At 39.1% G+C, this 18,267-nt stretch overlaps 1 protein-coding gene and 1 long non-coding RNA gene across 2 annotated transcripts; one reads left to right on the top strand and one right to left on the bottom strand.

Moving 5' to 3' along the window:
• The first annotated feature begins 957 nt into the window (after positions 1-957).
• LOC143883768 (uncharacterized) lies at positions 958-5,139 on the top strand. Its single transcript, XR_013252509.1, has 2 exons — positions 958-1,370; positions 4,774-5,139. It is a non-coding gene; the product is annotated as an uncharacterized LOC143883768 (long non-coding RNA).
• A 6,193-nt stretch (positions 5,140-11,332) lies between these two features.
• Positions 11,333-12,384, bottom strand: LOC143883767 (uncharacterized). Its single transcript, XM_077387083.1, has one exon. It carries the CDS (start codon positions 12,305-12,307, stop codon positions 11,351-11,353), a length of 957 nt encoding a protein of 318 aa, XP_077243198.1. The 5' UTR covers positions 12,308-12,384; the 3' UTR covers positions 11,333-11,350.
• Between the last annotated feature and the right edge of the window lie 5,883 nt (positions 12,385-18,267).

Raw genomic sequence — 18,267 nt, 5'->3', positions numbered from 1 at the left:
CCTTCTGAAAAATGCCCATATCTCGTAAAAATAATCATATCTCATAAAAATAACCAAAGTACAGCTCGTTAAAAAAATGTAAAACCAGGCTATTGATAAGAAACATTGTCGTCATTGTGGGTTGTCCTCATTATCAAAACATTGTCGTGATGCAGTTTATAAGAAGGCTATTGATTTTGGCACTACTGGGTTTTGATATTTGCACTAAGTTACCTTATCTTTTATTTCATAATTTGCTTCTATAGCATTTTTTGAAATTATGATAGCCATTCACAGATGGTTGAATAGTACAAGACAATGTGAGTTAGTGAAATTATCAAAACATTTCCCAACCAAAATCTTTCTTGCATCTTCTTTAAATAAATAGAAAATAAATAAATAAAGGTTACACAAAATGATAATGAGTGTGAGACCTACCATCCTTTAATTATTGATGAGTGATTTAGAGTGTGAGGCACGCGGTGGAAGTATTCTCTTGACTCTCAGCAAAAGGGTTAATGGTAAAAGAGTAATGCTGACGTGTAAATCCCAGATAAAAAGAAAAGAAATTTCTTTTTCCTCCCGCTATATATATATATATATATATATATACGTGCAACTTCTTTAAATAATTAGAAAATAAATAAAGGTTACACAAAATGATAATGAGCGTGGGACCAGTGTAGCACGCAGTGTTCTCTTGACTCTCATGTTAGATGGATAGAGAAAGAGATGACCTTCCCTGTCACGGTGGGTCTCACTCTTTAAGAGATGTCACTATTAGTACGAGTTTTTCCCTTAATTGTGGGCTCAGCTTCTACTTTAGACATTTGGACGGTCTAGATTTATGAACAGTGAGGTGGCGAAGACTGGGAAGACTTTGGATCCACCTTCCACCTTTCCTTCTCTACATATATATCTATGTTTAAGCTTAGAGTGAAACTACAACCGAGTTTTTAGTTTGGAGTTTGGAGTTTGGAGTTTGGAGTTTGGAGATAACCTTGTTAAAAATATGAGGGGTTTACATGCGTATAGTATTGTTGGGGTGTTGTTTTTTGTGAGTGTGTGTTGCTCCTTTTACAGGGTCCAAGCATGTTTGAAGGAAGAGAGAGAAGCTCTCTTACAATTAAAAGACTACATCAACCACTATCCAAATAATGCTACTTATTCTGTCTTGGAAGATTGGGTTGGAGAGGATTGCTGTCAATGGTCATGGCGTGTATCATGCTCTAATTCTTCATCTCGCGTGATACGAATCGACCTTTCAGGTGCAAGGTATCCTTCTTGGTCTGGAGTGTGGTATCCTAATGCTACTCTGTTTGCCCAATTCAAAGAATTGGAGTCACTATATTTGAGCATTAATCAGATCGGTGGATGGGTTATGCCAGAACGTAATGCTCATTTCCTCCAATTTTATAAAATACTTCCTCAAATTGCATAAAAACCCTCAATCTCTTTTCTTAGGCAATTCAAAGATATTAATGGATGTTTAGCAAATCAGGTTTTTCTTTTAGTTCAACAAAGACCTAAAATGGATTCACCGTCTATATATTTTTCTAGAATTCTCCAAAAGGAAAAAGAACAAAAACAACAATGGACAAATGGTAATTTGAAAGCAGTGGTGTCACATTCTAACGACATGCTTTGGATGGAAATTGAATCGCGTTTATGATTTGCATGAAACATCTTCTATTCTTTTCTTCTTTGTTTTCTCATTTGTAAAAAGCTTGTTTTCACTATAATTTGCTCGTTTTTTGCATGATTATGTGGTTTGGAAAACCTACTATATTTGGATCTTAGCTACAAAAATTTTGAAGCACTTCCACCATGTCTACTGAGCAAGTTCTCTGCATTGGAAGCATTGTTCTTATATATGAATAACCTGAAAGGAGACTTACCTGGTATTCTGCATTTTGTCATTTCATCTCTGTGTTTGCTAAAACAGTGTGAAAAATCAAAGAGTAGATTTTGTCAGTTAGAATTAGTAATGTGGAACAGTTGAGTAGGAAATGGGTCTTTAGCTGAAAAATTCAAGTTTAATTTTTAGAGAAACAACACACTATATCTTGGAAGATTGTTATGGATGAGGATTTAGCAATAACAACTCAGAATCGATCGGCTGAAAAGAAAGATTTAAAACAGAACGTTAACTCATTAAAGAACATGTTTCTAATTTTCTTAGCCCTAATTGATCGCTTAGGGAAATGATCGGATCTGGTCACTATGGATGCATAACTGATTTAGTAGGTAGAAGCTAATGGTGATTCCTTAATTCTTCTTCATACTTGTCATCTGAACATAGAGATGACATGAGATGGGGAAAACCCTTGCAGATTCAAAGTTAACTTGAAAGAGAAATTTTACAAGCTTAGGACTGATTACATTCAAAGAAATTCAAGATAAAGGAGATGAAATGGAGCACCTTACTTGGTAAGAATCTCTAACTTCTTTTCCTCGGAGGCAATCGTCTACTCCTTAGAGCTTGAAGCTCTTCCAACTCTCACCAAGACTTCCAATCTTACCTTGAAAACTGCAAAAAATGAAACTCCTCTCCTTTATTTATTGATGGAGAGAAGTCAACTAGAAGCTGCTGCCATCTTATGACAGCTCAAGCCAGCTGGCTTGATGAGGTGGCACACCACATGGCTTCTTGTAAGGCTCCCAATCATGTGGTCGCTTCTTGCCCAAATGGCCCCCCTTCTCTAAGCTCCCAATTGAGTGACACATGGTGTGTTCTTATGCTTTCAAAGCAGTCCCACTTCTTCATGGCACCCTCTAGTTGCCACATGGCTGCTGATGTAGCAAACTTGTGCAGCAGCCATGTGGCCTCCAAAGCCTTTCTACAATCAGTCCTCCTCCCAATCGATTATGCCCTACCATTCTTTCTACTGTTTATTGCCTCTCAAACAGAAACCCGCGCTCCTCGAACTCTCCCCCTTCAAAAGAGCATTCCTCAAGCTCGCGTCTTTCTCCAGGCAGACTCGACACAAGTTCTAGGGCTTTACAGATTCCGTCCCTATTGTTCGGCCAAGGAGGCAATGAAACCAACTCCCAGGTCAAAGACAAAGCTTTCTTTAGCAAGGCCCTTAGCCCGGGGCCGATCCGTGTCAACACCTTGCCTCGTTGTCAAGGATGTATCGCACCACCAGGCTACTTCTGATGGTGTCTTGTCTTTATCTCCATCTTGAACTTCAAGTAAGTTTTATGCCCCAAGGATATCCTCACGAATCAAATGTTTCTGCCATAATGTTCTATCATGATCTAGAAAAGGATCGTGAAAGAAAAGCTCTATTAAGTCAAAATGGTCCCTTGTCATCTCAAGATCTAGACCGTCCGCTGCCCACACCCAAGGGCACAATATGGTCATCCTCTGCAAATGCCATCGACTCTCCATTATCCTCTATGAAGTGTTCCTTGTATCTACGACGTCAGATTGACAATCCTCCCAAATCTCAACTTGTGTACCACAATTCTCAAAAATCTCACTTTGTGTGTCATACTTCCCTGTCTCCCACTCTATCATAACCTGCTCATGTACACACATCACTTGATGTAGATACTTTTAGATCAAATTGTCATGCTAGTTCCCAAAGGTTAGCGGAAAACTCTAAATATCTGATCTTCAAGACTTGGATCTAAATCCAAAGCTTTCAACAACAGTGATGAATTTCGATCTACTCACTCTTCAGAAATGAGTTTTAGAATTCTGGTCAGACTGAGGCTTCGCTATCACTGTATTCTTTGTGAAATTAATGCTTGTGAATCTCTATACTGCTGCTCAGATTAAACTCTCAGATTGAAGATTCTTCTAACCAAGGACTTTTGATTCTTTAGGATTCAGTTGTGTTTCAATGATGGAAGCTGCAAAGCAATCTCAATTTTGCAAGCTCCAGGTTGAAAGAAACTCCCCCATTGATTGCTCCTTAGTAAACTCGATTTGGCCAGATCCAGATTAACACGATCTCGCTTGTTGTTTGACAACAGCTCGCTGGATTGGGGTTCAGCGAGCTTTGCTTCACTCTCTGAATTGGTTTGAGTTTATTGTGAAGATGAGAAGTAGATCCAGAGAAGATATTAGGAAGTACCAAATTGGTAATTGAATATCTTCAGCTCTGATTTCTCCTGTTCTAAGAAGCTCAGATCTGGCACTTGAACCCAAGTATTAGAGGGGTAAAAACAAACGAGAGAGAAGGAGCAATAGGACCTAGAACTTGCAAAATTCTAGAGTGGAGAGCCGGAACTTGTAGATCCGGAATGCCTTTGTATTCAAGTGGACCGAAGCTCAGCTTCAGAAAACTATCGCTCAAACCAGGATACGATGTTTATGAGTAACAACAAGCAGATGGCAACTCAAACTCAACATAGTTGATTTCCACGATAACAGAGCACGATGTCTTTTCTCATTTCGGCTCAAAATGTATCAAAGGTTTAGTAATACCAATTCTCAAATACCAGTGTTTGGATCGAACAACCAGAAAGCATAGAATTTTCTCAAAAAACAGAGTTCTGGTGGTACTCTGTTTCTGTGTTCTTGTAGAATATAAGAAACAAAAGTTGAATGATCAATATAGGATCCACAATACTTGTTGTTAACAATTAGCACTCTGTATTCCATTAATACGAATGATGAGTTTTCCCAAAGATGAATGATCTGCCATGAAGTAGTGTAACAACACAGTGGTTTCATTGCCTCTTAGACGACTCATTTCCCCATTTCAATTCTGTTCGAGGAAGGCTTTCAAAATTTCATGAAAAACATGAACTGATTCTTGCATTTTCTATTTTATCTATTAGATCTTTATGACGAAAGATCTCAGAGATGAAGTCCAACAATGAAGGCAGAGAGGACCGAATGGATTGCACGTCTAGGACAAAGCGAAAAACAACACTCAAGGATGTGGAATCAAACAACGAGGCTCTCCTCCAATTGCTAAATCTCAATAACTAACTCTCATGAAAACAAAGAGAATTCCTCAAGTATCCTAATAATCTACAGTTCGTGTGACGGGAATAGTTTTCCGGGTATGGTCCAAGGGAAAAAACAATGGAGGCAAAGCAATGTGTGATGCTCAGTTTTTTATTTTGTGAATAAATTCAATGGAAAACTATAAAACTCTCAATGGAGGAAATATGATCGACCAAAGAAGGTCTTTGTCACTCCTTGATGTCATGTGGCTTTCCATTTGAGTTGCTTGTGGAGTAATCTCATATTGACCTGAACTTAATCCACAGTACTAACAAGCAAATCATTAGATTATAAATTTCAATCAATTTGGGTTTGGGATCAATCAAAACAGGGGTGATCGTTGAACCATTGGGCTTACAAAATTTCCGCAAATTTGGTGGACTTTTCAACAATTTCTGTGGAAATTTTGGTTGATATCTTTAAAATTTCGATGGGAATATTTAATATTTCGGGGGAAATCTTTTAAATAAGCATGAAAATGAAATTTTAGAGTTTCAGCAAAATTTTAGAATTTCAATGAAACCGTGTAAAACAAATGACTCATTGTGAATTTTGTTTCGGTCATGGCCGAAATTCAAAATTTCGGCTGAAATTTAAACCATGCCACCAGTCTGATGCCTTGGAAAGCAGCCCTCACTTCCGCTTTGTGATTCCATGATACCAAAAGGCTTAGAGAAGGCTCGCTTAGTATCACCAGTCTCGTCTCTAATAAGGCCTCCGATGCCGGTAGGGTTCGGATTCCCAAAGCTAGAACCATTGAAATTTAGCTTCAAACAACCGGGGTGTGGGGACCATCTAGGGGCCATTAACACCTTTCGATCCAACTCATGAAAATATCCCCCCCCCCCCTCAACATCGCCTGATATTTGTGCCTGAGTATAATTTTAAGTAAGGGAAATAAATTGTAAGCAACATAATCCTCTCAAATGAGGACGTGCTTCTGACCATGATTTTGATTGCGTGAGCATTCCATTCCATCCATAATCCCCAGAATGCGACCAAGAGAATGAACTTCCATAAAAACAGCCTTTCCTAGGCCAAGACGCAAAAAACCAAGAACCGAGGAGATCAGCAGTATGACTGGGAACATCCAGATTCCAAACCTATCGAGAATTTTAGCCTAGACAGGTATAGAATACTTACAGTGGAGGAGCAAGTGATCCACAATTTCGCCTGCTCTATGCAAAGGGCAAAATCATCTATAATGAGCATGTGGAAGCGTCAATAGTCTAGATTTTGTTCTGGAAGGCTGTCGATCTGAAAGCGCAGAGTGGATGGAACCCTCCAAAATCTAGATAACTAGATGAGGCCATGAGGCCAATCATGTCGTTCTAGTCCCCAGCCTAATGGACATCTCATCCATCATATTAAGGCCTACAAATTAAATATTAAAGCTTTGGCCTCTCTTAGCAAAACCTTTAACAAGAACAAATAAATCAAGGGCTGGGATCATCTGATCAAGGTTGAACAAACAACAATGGGTCATATTTGTGTCCTTCGATTGGATCAACAGAGTTGATCATGTCAATAGGGCATAAAATAACCATTAGAGGAAAAAATTATGGGTGACATTTTTAGCATTTTTCATAGAAGTGATGCTGAAATTTGTTATAGTATCTAAGTCAAATAAGAAATGTGGAAAATTGATAGTACCTCTTGCCATGATGATCATATTGACATTGCTTTATGATATATGCTACCATTGAAAATGCTCCTATCTTCGAGTATTGTTGATCACTAGAATGATTTTGCAATATAGCCAAGTCGTGATGCTCAGATCAATAGAATCTTGGGCTTTACCTCTTCGAGTATTGTTGATCAGTGGAATGATTTTGCAATATAGCCAAGCCGTGATGCTCAGATCAATAGAATCTTTGGCCTTACCTTGGTATATCAAAGAAAAATCATAAGAAATCCTGAGATCTGAATATCTCTTGCTTCCATCAATCAGAAACCCAGATTAATAAAAGAGATTAGGGTTAATCCTCCTAGTGAAACACACCTTCCTTCCTAAAGTGGAACTTCTAATAGATTTAATGTTTAATTTATCTAAAATCCATTTTAGCAGAAATACTAAACACGGATTAGTAAAAAATCTAAGTGGCAATGTCGACTACCCTATTAGATCTCACGAGAGATTATTCCAGAATTCTCCTAGTGGTCCATATTGACACTTCTATGTTCTGGGTAAAAAAAGAACGGGCTCTGGACACTTTAAATTTCTGAAGTACGGACTTACATCATTTCCTTTAACAAATAATCTCTTTACTCTAGTCTTTTAGGGAAAATGTACATTCATGTAAAGGGAACTAAATATATAGATCATGGCAGCAAATACCCAAATAATGAGCATTACATTCCATATAACAAAGAAATAATGATTTCCTTTTATGAGTACTTAATGTGCTGCACTCTTTATGATAAGACTAACTAATATCCATTCCATTCCAACTTTATTTTGTGCTTGTGGTTAATCTTCCGTTGACTATATCCAAAGTTATACACTTTACATATGATACAAATCACCAAATGTAGTTTCAACATTAAATTTAAAAGTATCTCGTAATCGCCATCAAACACGAAGGTCCTGTTTGTTTTAGATTTTGAGAATGGATTGTGAGTTCAAAAATGATTACTGGACTAAAAATTAAAAGTAATTTTGAGTCCAATAATCAGTTTGGGACTCACAAAAGATTCTTAAAATCCAAAACAAATAGGGCCTAAATGAACTAATCAATCCCATATGCTCTACATGCCCCTCAAGTGATATGTATGGAAGCCTTTTTTGTCACTTGGTATGCAACTATCATCACAATGTATATGTGCTTAACAGCCAACTTATGATCCCTAATGTTCTCTCTAACAATATGATAATATATGTAATTATGCCTACTTTCATTTTCACCCTTTTTTCTTCTTAGAGAAGAAACCTACTGTAGAATTATCCCAATAAATAACATATAGCCTAGAGATATGAGTGCACAACTCCAAGCCTTGTGATAAAATTCTGCAACCATAGTGCCCGTATCACAGTCTTGTAGCATGGAACAAACTCTGCCTCCATACTAGAAGAAAAGATCCGACACTAATGCTTCATGTTTTCTATGAGATGAGATTTCCCTCCTTGCACATAACTAGGAGGACATACCCTAAAGTAGACTTCATATAATCGAGGTATTGTATTTATAAAGAAAATTAGAAGGTTAGCCTTTTGTGACTGATCCTTAAACAGAACATCACTCAAGCAAAACCTCAAATGAGTCTTACGATCAAGCCTAGCATCAACATCATGTCATACATAGGGACAAGGGTGTGGAATCAAGATCATTGATCTGGTGAAACATGATGAGGAAAACCCATATGGTTCTAGTCCCGTACCTAATGGACATCCCATTCACCCAATTAACTGCTATAAATAATCAAAGCTTTAGCTTCTGATAGAGAAAACCTTAAAGAAGCCTAATACTCAAGTGCTAGGATCATTCAATCAAGGTTGGGCAAACAATAATGTGCCAGGTTTATGTTCGCCAGTTAGTTAACGAAACACATCGAAACAGATCACGTCCACAGGGCACAAGTGGCGGGCCCAGGATGTGAACCCAGGAAGTTATATGTCTTCAAGGATGGGAAGATTTGATAATGACTATTATCTCGTAGACTATGAAAATATAATAAAACAAAGTTAACTTCTTCTTTTTTTGGAACCTTAAAACGAGGGTTGGTTAAAGAACTTAGTATCATGTCTCTTGGCGAAAGTAACAAATTTTCCTTCTTGCAATTGACTATTCCGTTTTAGCTAAAACAACACATTTTTGTTGTAAGGTGGGGTCCATTTTTTGGCTATCCATGTCATTCAACTCATGCTCACATGTTGGTAGATCAATGCTATTAAAAAGAATTTTATTCTTGGACAATGCAAAAAAAGAAAAAGAAAAAAGGGGATATAAGGGGAAGAAACGGAAATTGGGTCCATGATTAAAAACTACTATTGAGGCATTTTATGCAGGCATCATCGCAGGGAAGTTGGTGGTCATGAGAGTCACACCTTTGATTGATTTAATCCAAAAGAAAGCAGGGCCTAAGAATCACTGTTTTTTGCATTATTCTTATAAGTAATATAGAAATTTGATTTTTTTTTCCTTTGCATTGAAAGGAATTTTTTTTGGTAATAAATGAAATTTGCTCATATTTTTTTGCCTTCATCATTTTCTTGTAGGTTTATGCAGCCTGAAAAGACTCACGACTCTAGATCTCATGGAAAACCAACTTGATGATCGGAGTCTTCCATCATGTCTAGGAAACCTTTCATCCCTGGAATATTTAGATTTATCAAATATTAATCTTAGAAACCCAACAGGTACGGAGTGGCAATAGTATTTTCTCATCCGAAATGATGATGATTGAAGTAGTTTCTCTCTTCACTTCCACTTATCTCATATTTTCAATGATAAGATGATGCATATAATACGCTTTTGGTATAGGCCTTAGAGTATTTGGGGATCTTCAGCAGCTGCACCCTTTTTCAATTTTCAGAAGGCAACTGATCACGGCACTAACTTGTTTTGACAATAGAGCAAACTCATCTTGTCCACATGGATGGGGAGATCATATAATGACTGGCATAGGCCTATGAAAAATATAATCAAAACGAGGATTGATTGATCAATAGGCTAGTATCATGTCTCTTGGCGAAAGTAACAAATTTTCCTTCCTTCAATTCTTAAAATAACACATACACATTAGATTAATTGTCTATTCGGTTTTAGCAAAAACAACATATTTTTTCCTTCATTCAACTCATGCTTATATGCTGGTGGATCAATGCCATACAAAAAAGTTTTGTTTTTCTTGGATAAATTAGGCAAAAAAGAAAAGAAAAGAGAAGGGAATAAAAGGGGAAGAAATGGAAAGTGGGTCCAATGGTGCGGCGATCAGAGGGTTAGACCAAAACCGAAAGATCTTGGGTTCGATGGAGATCCAAGAATAAGGTGAACCACAAGGAATCCGAGATCAATCCCGGAGACCTCTCAAACGCAATTATATGTCCAAAACGACATTATTCCAAATCAACAGAACTTAAATCTTAGGGTTTTTAAAGATTTTTTGGATGGGATCTTAGCTTTGATCACGATTTCCGGCCTCCAAGAATGGTCTCTCCACTTTCTCCCACACGAACACGCTCCTTTAGGGCACACGAACACGTTAGCTTCTATTAGAGAGGTGTTAAAGGGGGCGAATGCCGAGTCCAAGGGGGGAGTTTATCACTGCCCTTTCTAATGTGATCAGAACCTTATGGGCTACCCCATGAGGAAGTACAAGGTCAATGGTTGTAATCACATTCATGCTCATGGCCCTTTTGGATTGCAGGAATTTTCTTAAAGAGTTTGGAAAAGAAAATTTTTATAAAGTTTCTTCCTTTTCCATTGATTGATTACAAAGTTTTATTTATTAGGACTTTCATTTTACAATGGCACCCCTCTAAATAAACCGTAACCATATGATTTCAGTCTACATTGTGAAATAAACAAAATCAAAGATTGGGAAAATGATAAAGAGCCAAATCAACAGAATTGATCATGTCCACAAGACACAAGTGGGTCCAAAAAGTAATCATAGGAAAAAAAATAATCTAAGGGTGATTTTTTGAGCAATTTTCATATAAGTAATATAAAACTTTGAGATTTTTCCCTTGCAGCAAGAGCAATTTATTGTTTAGTAATAAATGAAATGGGTTTTGGATTTTATGTCTTGATAATTTTTCTTGTAGGTTTATGTTAATTTCTTGAAGAGACTCACGCAACTAGATCTCGGATCTAACAATCTTCACGATCAAAGTCTTCCATCATGTCTAGGCAACCTCTCCTCCCTTCAAACCCTGGATTTATCAGGGAATAATCTGACATTCACATTTGCCATCTCAACAGGTACGGGGCAATAGCATTTCCTCACCCAAACTGATGTATTTTTTGACAGGATTTTATTATTTTTCTGTCATAATACTACCCGCTTTAAGAAAAGTAAACTATAGATTTAATAAAGAAAATGGGAAATGATATTCCCACCCCCTCTTTTAAGATCTTTGGATCTCACAAGTCACAAGTCACAACACAGAGACAACCAATACAATGACTGGGCCATATCTTATAGGTCATACCATCCGAGAAAATGGAAAATGGGAAATGATATAGGTTCGTTTTGTTTAAAAAGAAACAGAACCCAGAACCCGATTGTGGACAGACTAGACACCTTGTACTAAAATATTGATAAAATATTCATCCAAAGTCCAAAAATAATAAAACTGATGCCATTTGAAAGAATACTCGATTATCTATAATTTTTTAGATTAAATTAAAATCTAATTCGTATGGTAAGACCTCCGTTTTCAGGACACGATATTCTGAAAAATCAGTCATTACTCACAAAAGACGAAGCTTCTAAATGATCGAACGGCTCTCCTGCCGGGATCTGGCCACAGAGATGGTTGTGACTCAGATCCAAATGCCCGATATATGAAGCAGACGATACAGATTTCGGTATCGGACCTTTCAATCGGTTATAGGACAGATCAAGAGCCGTGAAATACGATCTCGGCCCGAAAGAGTCAGGAATATTCCCATCTATCGCGTTTTTGCTTAGATTTAAGATGCTCAACCCCTGGCTTTTCAGCAATGTTGCCGGAATCCCGCCGGAGATCTGGTTGCTATCGAGATAGAGAGATGAGAGGACCTGCATTTCTCCTAGCACCGCCGGAATACAGCCTGAGATCTGATTCATGGACAGATCTAAGTCGGCAAGCCGATACAAGTTAGAGATCGAGCTCGGAATCTCGCCGGAAAGCATATTCCGGCTAAGTAGAGCTCTGCTGAGCATTTTCAGTGTTCCGAAATTCTGAGGAATCTCGCCGGAGAGTTTGTTGTTGCTTAGATCAAGATGCATAAGTCCGGCTAGATTTGGGAGCGAAGCCGGGATTTTACCGGAGATCAGATTATCTGCGACATTTAAGACAGTAAGGTGGGTAAGTTTTCCAATGTCGTAAGGGAGGGGACCGTACAATCGGTTTCCGACTAAGTCAAGGATTCGAAGGAATGGGATTGAGGTGATGCAGGCCGGAATCTGGCCGATGTTTTTCCAGTCGGCAATGACGATGTTAGTTAGGCGGTCGAGTTTACAGATCTCCGGCGAGATTGTGCCGGACATGAAGCCGGTCCGGTGAGCTCGTTCGAAGATCGGGTCTTCGGACTCGCCGCGTAGGTTGAGATCGGCGACTCGGCCGTCGGTAGGATCGCAACTAACGCCGTACCAGTTGTGGCAACAGTCGGTACCCGTCCATGTGTTTAAGATGCCAAGGTAGTGCTCGGTCATGCCAGATTTGAATGCGAGGAGAGCTGCCCGGTCTGACGGCGGGGTTGAATTCCTACGCCAACTCAAACACTCAATTTTGGTAATAGAGATAAGTATTACTTTAAAACAAATCCTTAAAATCCTCTCTCATATTCACCTCTTTGCAACACTAACAACGTCCACAAGAAAGACGAACTATTGATTCAAGTGTAATCCTCTTTCTAGGAGTCTCAGGGAATGAGAACTCCTCCTCCACCTCTTTGAATTTCAAAAAGGTAGTAATTGGGACCCACTACCATTTAGGACTTTAGAGTATTATACCTTTTTTTTTTTTTTTTGATGGGTAAGTTGGGGTTAGGCAGGACCCCTACCAGATAACATAGATAATGAAAACATATTACATCTAGGAGGGCTCAAAAGCCAACAAAGAGGGAACAAGCTCCCATTTACAGCTCAAACACCCAAAATAGGCAAGGTAGACAAGGAAAAAAAAAAAAAACTACAAGCGAGGGTATACAGTCCCATTAGAATCAGCTACAATGATGGCCAGCAAATCTATAGAGAGGTCAACCACGAGGATATCCACTCCCTCAATGCAGCAAGTGGGTTTAGAGAGAAAATTAGCAGCAGTGTTAGCTTCCCTCCACACATGGGATAACTTCCAGTTAGTCAGACATAAAAGAGCATCCCGAATATCAGCAAGAACCGGGATGGCCTTCCAGGGACAGGTTCAATCATCATTGATGACATTCACAGCAGTTAGACAATCGGATTCAATCAAAGTATAAGTGAGACCCTTTTCCGCTGCAAGTCTAGCCCCCATAAGGATAGCCTTCATTTTCCAGCACATGAATTTCTTCAGCAGGTAACCTGACAGAACAGGCAGCAACCTCCTTCCCCGACGAGTCACGAATAAGCCCACCCAACCCAGCATTATCACCATGGATGGCCGCATCGGTATTCAGCTTGAAAAACTGAATGGGGGGCTTATGCCAAGAACAATATTGAACATCTTTACTAGCTTGGAAACACCCTAAACCAAAGAATTCAGTGATTTTTATATTGCTTTGAGTCCTGGGATTTTCAAGCTGGAGAAAAGAGAGCCTCGAAGTGATAATGGAGAAGATAGAATGAAGGATTTGTTGCTTATGCCGAGGCTGAGTCCCATGATATCTCTTATTCCTTTCTTCCCAAATCTTATAGATAGCAGAGCAGAATCCAACTCTTATAATAGTCGCCACCTGACCAATCCCATTGATTTTGTTACGATCCAGTGTTCTTCAACTAAAACCGATTTTTGAGGCTCTCCCCTATGACCACACCTCGAAAGGATAGATTTCCAAATCCAGGCCGAGAAAGAGCATAGGAAAAAAAGATGATCAACAGACTCTACTCCAACATGACACAGTAAGCAGTTGACCTCCCTATTAACACCGAGGAACCCAAGCCTGTCCCTGGTGTAGAGCCGATTATTGAGAGCCTGCCAAGCAATGAGACTATGTCTCGGGATGTGCCCATTGGCCCAAATAGTCTTAGCCCAAGCCGGCCGAGAATACCGAGTTCTAATTTGGTCCCAAGCCGATTTGAGGGAGAACTTCCCATCAGGAGAAGCTTTCCAAATGACCTGGTCTTCAGAATCTTTCAGGAAAATCCCCGTACTGATAATGCCCCTGAGTTGGGACAAATGAGGAAAGCTGATTATCTGGTCCCAGCTCCCATCTTCATGCATTCCCGCAATGGTAGCCTGATTCATCTGATTGAAGAACACTCCTTCAGAAGTTTGCTTACATATAGGACCATTTGGATGCCAGGGTTGAGTCGAAAAATTGATCCCCTTCCCATGCCCAATGACATAACAAACTTGAGAACTAGCAAATTCCCTGTAGTTAAAAATACTTCTAACCCCCCAAGGAGGTTTCGAAGGCATAGGCCTTTCCCAGAAATTCTTCTTCTTGAGATATTTAAGTTTAAACCAGTTAACCCACAATGATTTCCTGTTATTAACAATGTGCCAAAGAAGCTTAACCTGAGCAACTTTATTAATGTCACCTAGCCTACGAATTCCAGCACCTCCCTCTTCTTTTGGACGGCAAATAAGATCCCAGGAGATCTAATGATATTTTTTCACCTGATCTTTGCCAGCCCAGAAAAAATTCCGAAAAATCTTTTCAATGTCTTGAAGAATAGTCGCAGGGATGTTATAGGTTCCAGACCAGTACACTTGGAAAGAAGAGAGCACTGACTTAATAAGTTCCAAACGGCCCGCTCTAGACAACATTTTATTACCCCACATAGCAAGTCTTTTCCGGATCTTACTCAGCAGCGGCTGACAGTCTTGGTTAGTCAATCTGGAGGTGATAAATGGGAGGCCCAAGTATCTGATGGGAAGGCGACCTTCATCAATATTGAGCTTGGAACAAATAACTTGCCTGAGATGGTCATGGATACCAGTAATAAAAACCTCACTTTTCAGAACATTAGCCTCCAACCCAGAAATATCTCTGAAAGAATTAAGGCAATCTAAGATCCCATCAACAGATTCTACATCTGGAGTAGCAAAAATCATAACATCATCAGCGTACATAAGGTGGGAAATAGACAGATTCCCTTTGAAAAATGGGGTTTTAAATTTACCCAAGGCCAGAGCGCTGTTAAGTGAACACTATAACATCTCCATAACTAAGCAAAACAGAAAGGGAGAAAGAGGGTCCCCTTGTCGGAGCCCATTAGAGGAAGGAAAGAACCCCTTCGGAGAGCCATTGACTAGCACAGGAAAAAAAAACCAGAGGATATACATTGAAGAACCCAGTTACACCAACTCTGAGGGAACCCAACCTTAGTCATGAATTGAATGAGGGAATCGTGAATAACGCGATCATAAGCCTTCCGAAGATCCAATTTGATACACATAGCTTTAACTCCGGTGTCTCTCTGGAAATTATGGCACAATTCATGGGTGAGAAGCACATTATCCTGAATAAGTCTGTCCTTGATGAAGGCAGACTGATTAGGACTAATGGTACTATTCATGACTTTAGAGAGCCGGTTGGCCATCAATTTAGTAATAACCTTGTAAACAAAATTACACAAAGAAATGGGTCTAAACTGGTCCGGTTTATAGGCCCCATTACATTTAGGGATGAGAGAAATAAAAGTAGTGTTCAGGACAGGAAGGAGGTTACCTGAGCTGAAGAAATACTGAATGGCCTCAATCACATCAATACCAACCAAATACCAAAATGTTTTAAAAAAGGCCCCGTTGAAACCATTAGGCCCAGGAGCCCGGTTGCCATCACAATGGAAAACCACATCTTTGATTTCAGCAGAAGAGACAGGAGAAATGAGCATATCAGCATCTGCTTTAGATAAACAATGAGTAGGTTCAGGAATTACCCCATTCGAAGTCAGAGAGTGGTTCAGCAGAGTACAAAAGTGATTAACTAAAACCTCCTCAACCGATCTAGGGTCAGTACAAATCTCACCATTATGGTCCTCAATACCAGAAATAGCATTCTGATTTCTCCGCATAGAGATGGCAGAATGGAAAAAAGAAGTGTTAGAGTCCCCCAAATTCAGCCAGCTAACACGAGATTTCTGATGGTACAACTGCTCTTCATGCGTGGAAAGAACAATATATTCCGCCTGAATAGTCTTCTCTTCACTTCAGAGGCCAACATTGCAAGGATCCCTGACTATTCTATCCTGAACATCACTGAGATTTTGACAAACCAACGGAGCTTTAGTATCTATCCTACCAAAAAAATTCTTGTTCCAATCTCTGATAGCCAATTTGGCACCCTGGAGCTTTTTACAAATCCGAAAAATGGGGTTACCTTTGAGTCTAGCAGCCCAGCTTCTTTCCACAACTTCATAGAGGGAGGTATCAGACAACCACATATTATGGAACTTGAAAGGCTTACTACCTGATCCCTGAGTAGGAGAAAGGTTCACAATGATAGGAGCATGATCAGAGAGACCAGAGTTCTTATAATGAGCAAAAGAATGCGGGAAATCAGAGAGCCAATCAACATTTACAAGAGCACGATCAAGTCTTCTCAGTTTAATGTTATCCACCCTGGAACTATTATGCCAAGATAAAACTTGACCAACAGATTTCAGATCAGTAAGAGAGCAGCTTAATAATTATACCTAGCAGATTAATAATTACCTAGTTGAAGTATCTAGTTTCTAACTTAGCTTAGCCCAAAATGGAATACGTATTCAAAAACCCTCATAAATCTATGAGATGTGGCCCCACCATTCACCATCCAAATCATGCATAGAGCACAGCCCACCATTTACACCTCACTTTATGCGATGGGGCCCACCTATCTAAGTGATCTAACCCATTCATTTGTTCAACCGACCCTAGACCTTGCCCAAAATTATAATACAAGGCATTATTTTTAAACTTCTTTTAGAGTAATCATTTTTTTTGTGTAAAATGGTCCCTGAATAGTGTGGCATACCTAAAAGTTTGCTACACTAGTCGCATGAACACTAAAAAATAAGACAGTTCGTATTAAGCTTCTCTCTCTCTCTCTCTCTCTCTCTCTCTCTCTCTCTCTCTCTCTCTCTCTCTCTCTCTCTCTATATATATATATATATATATATATATATATATATATATATATATATATATATATATATGTGAGGAAAGGGTTCCTGCTAACGTTAGCGTAAAACAAGGTGGGCCCAAATTGTTGGGGGGATCCAAAGCATTCATTTGGAAGGCCCTTTCATGGATAGGGTGTCCACAAGAAATCAACTCCATTGGATCATCTTAGGTTGTCCATTTGTGGGGTGAAAAAATGGGCAGATTAGTGGACAAACAGTCTCTGTCCATTTTCACCCCCACAAATGGACATCCTATGATGATCCAATGAGTTGGTACACACCCCATCCATGATGGCGCCTTTCAAATGAATGCTTCGGATCAGCCCAACAATGTGGCCCACCCTTGTTTTACGCTAACGTTAGCAGCTAAGCTAGCTGCTGTTTTACGATAACGTTAGCAGCTAAGCTAGCTGCTAAAGTTAGCAGAAACCCTTCTCGCTCTCTCTCTCTCTCTCTCTCTCTCTCTCTCTCTATATATATATATATATATATATATATATATATATATATATATATATATATATATATTACGCTTACAATTTAAAGGGTTGTATGGTGGCATTGGCATATGACTATAAAATTAATTTATTAGGGGACATTCCGAATACTTCCTTATTGGGAAAATTAGGGAAATGACAATTCTCTAAGGATGGAAGCTACAGGTGTCTTCGCCATTGAAAATCCATCAATGAGGGGAATAGGACTGTTGGAGAATTGAACCCATTAAACTATCAAATTTCTAAAGAAACACAGCATGCCCTTTGATTGTGTAAGATACCCTACTTCACCGACCCAAAGTGGGGTCGGGTTTTACAATAATTCTCAGTAAGATCCCAAAGTGAAGAGGAGTTTCAGAGTAATTAGGAAACTGATTTATCCCTAACCTTTTAAAGATGTGTTTGCTTAATGTAAGAAAGAACACTTAACTGTAATCAAAGGTTGTTAGGGCTTTGTTTTCTCTGGCGCATCCTGGATCTACCATGAACAACCAGTTATTCCATTGTGTTAGCCCAAGGGTTCAACTAATCACCTATGTTTTGATGGTTAACAAACCCAAATTGGTTAGTTTTAGGGACTAATGAGTTGCCTTGAAGCGTATGTGCGTAAGACGGTTTACAGTGGATATATCTCATCTAGCACTGCACATCCTTCAAAGCTTGAGGATAAACCATAAACAATGTCACAGATCTAGACCTAAATGGAAGACACTCATCCTTGGAAGATATCCAAGAGACAAGCTCAATTGAAGTCGGTTTCAAGCAAGCAAGCATCAAGAAGAAAATCAAGTGGAAGACATGTTTAAGAGAGTGAACTTTCAACTTAGAATGTATATCCTGTCTCTTAATATTTTCCAAGGTTAAGTC

The sequence above is a fragment of the Tasmannia lanceolata genome, unplaced genomic scaffold, assembly GCF_043159265.1.
Source record: "Tasmannia lanceolata isolate RefF3 unplaced genomic scaffold, GAP_Taslan_0.1 ptg000008l, whole genome shotgun sequence".
NCBI lineage: Eukaryota > Viridiplantae > Streptophyta > Magnoliopsida > Canellales > Winteraceae > Tasmannia > Tasmannia lanceolata.
Note: the sequence above shows the minus strand (reverse complement) of the source record. Positions and strands in the feature narration are given on the sequence as shown.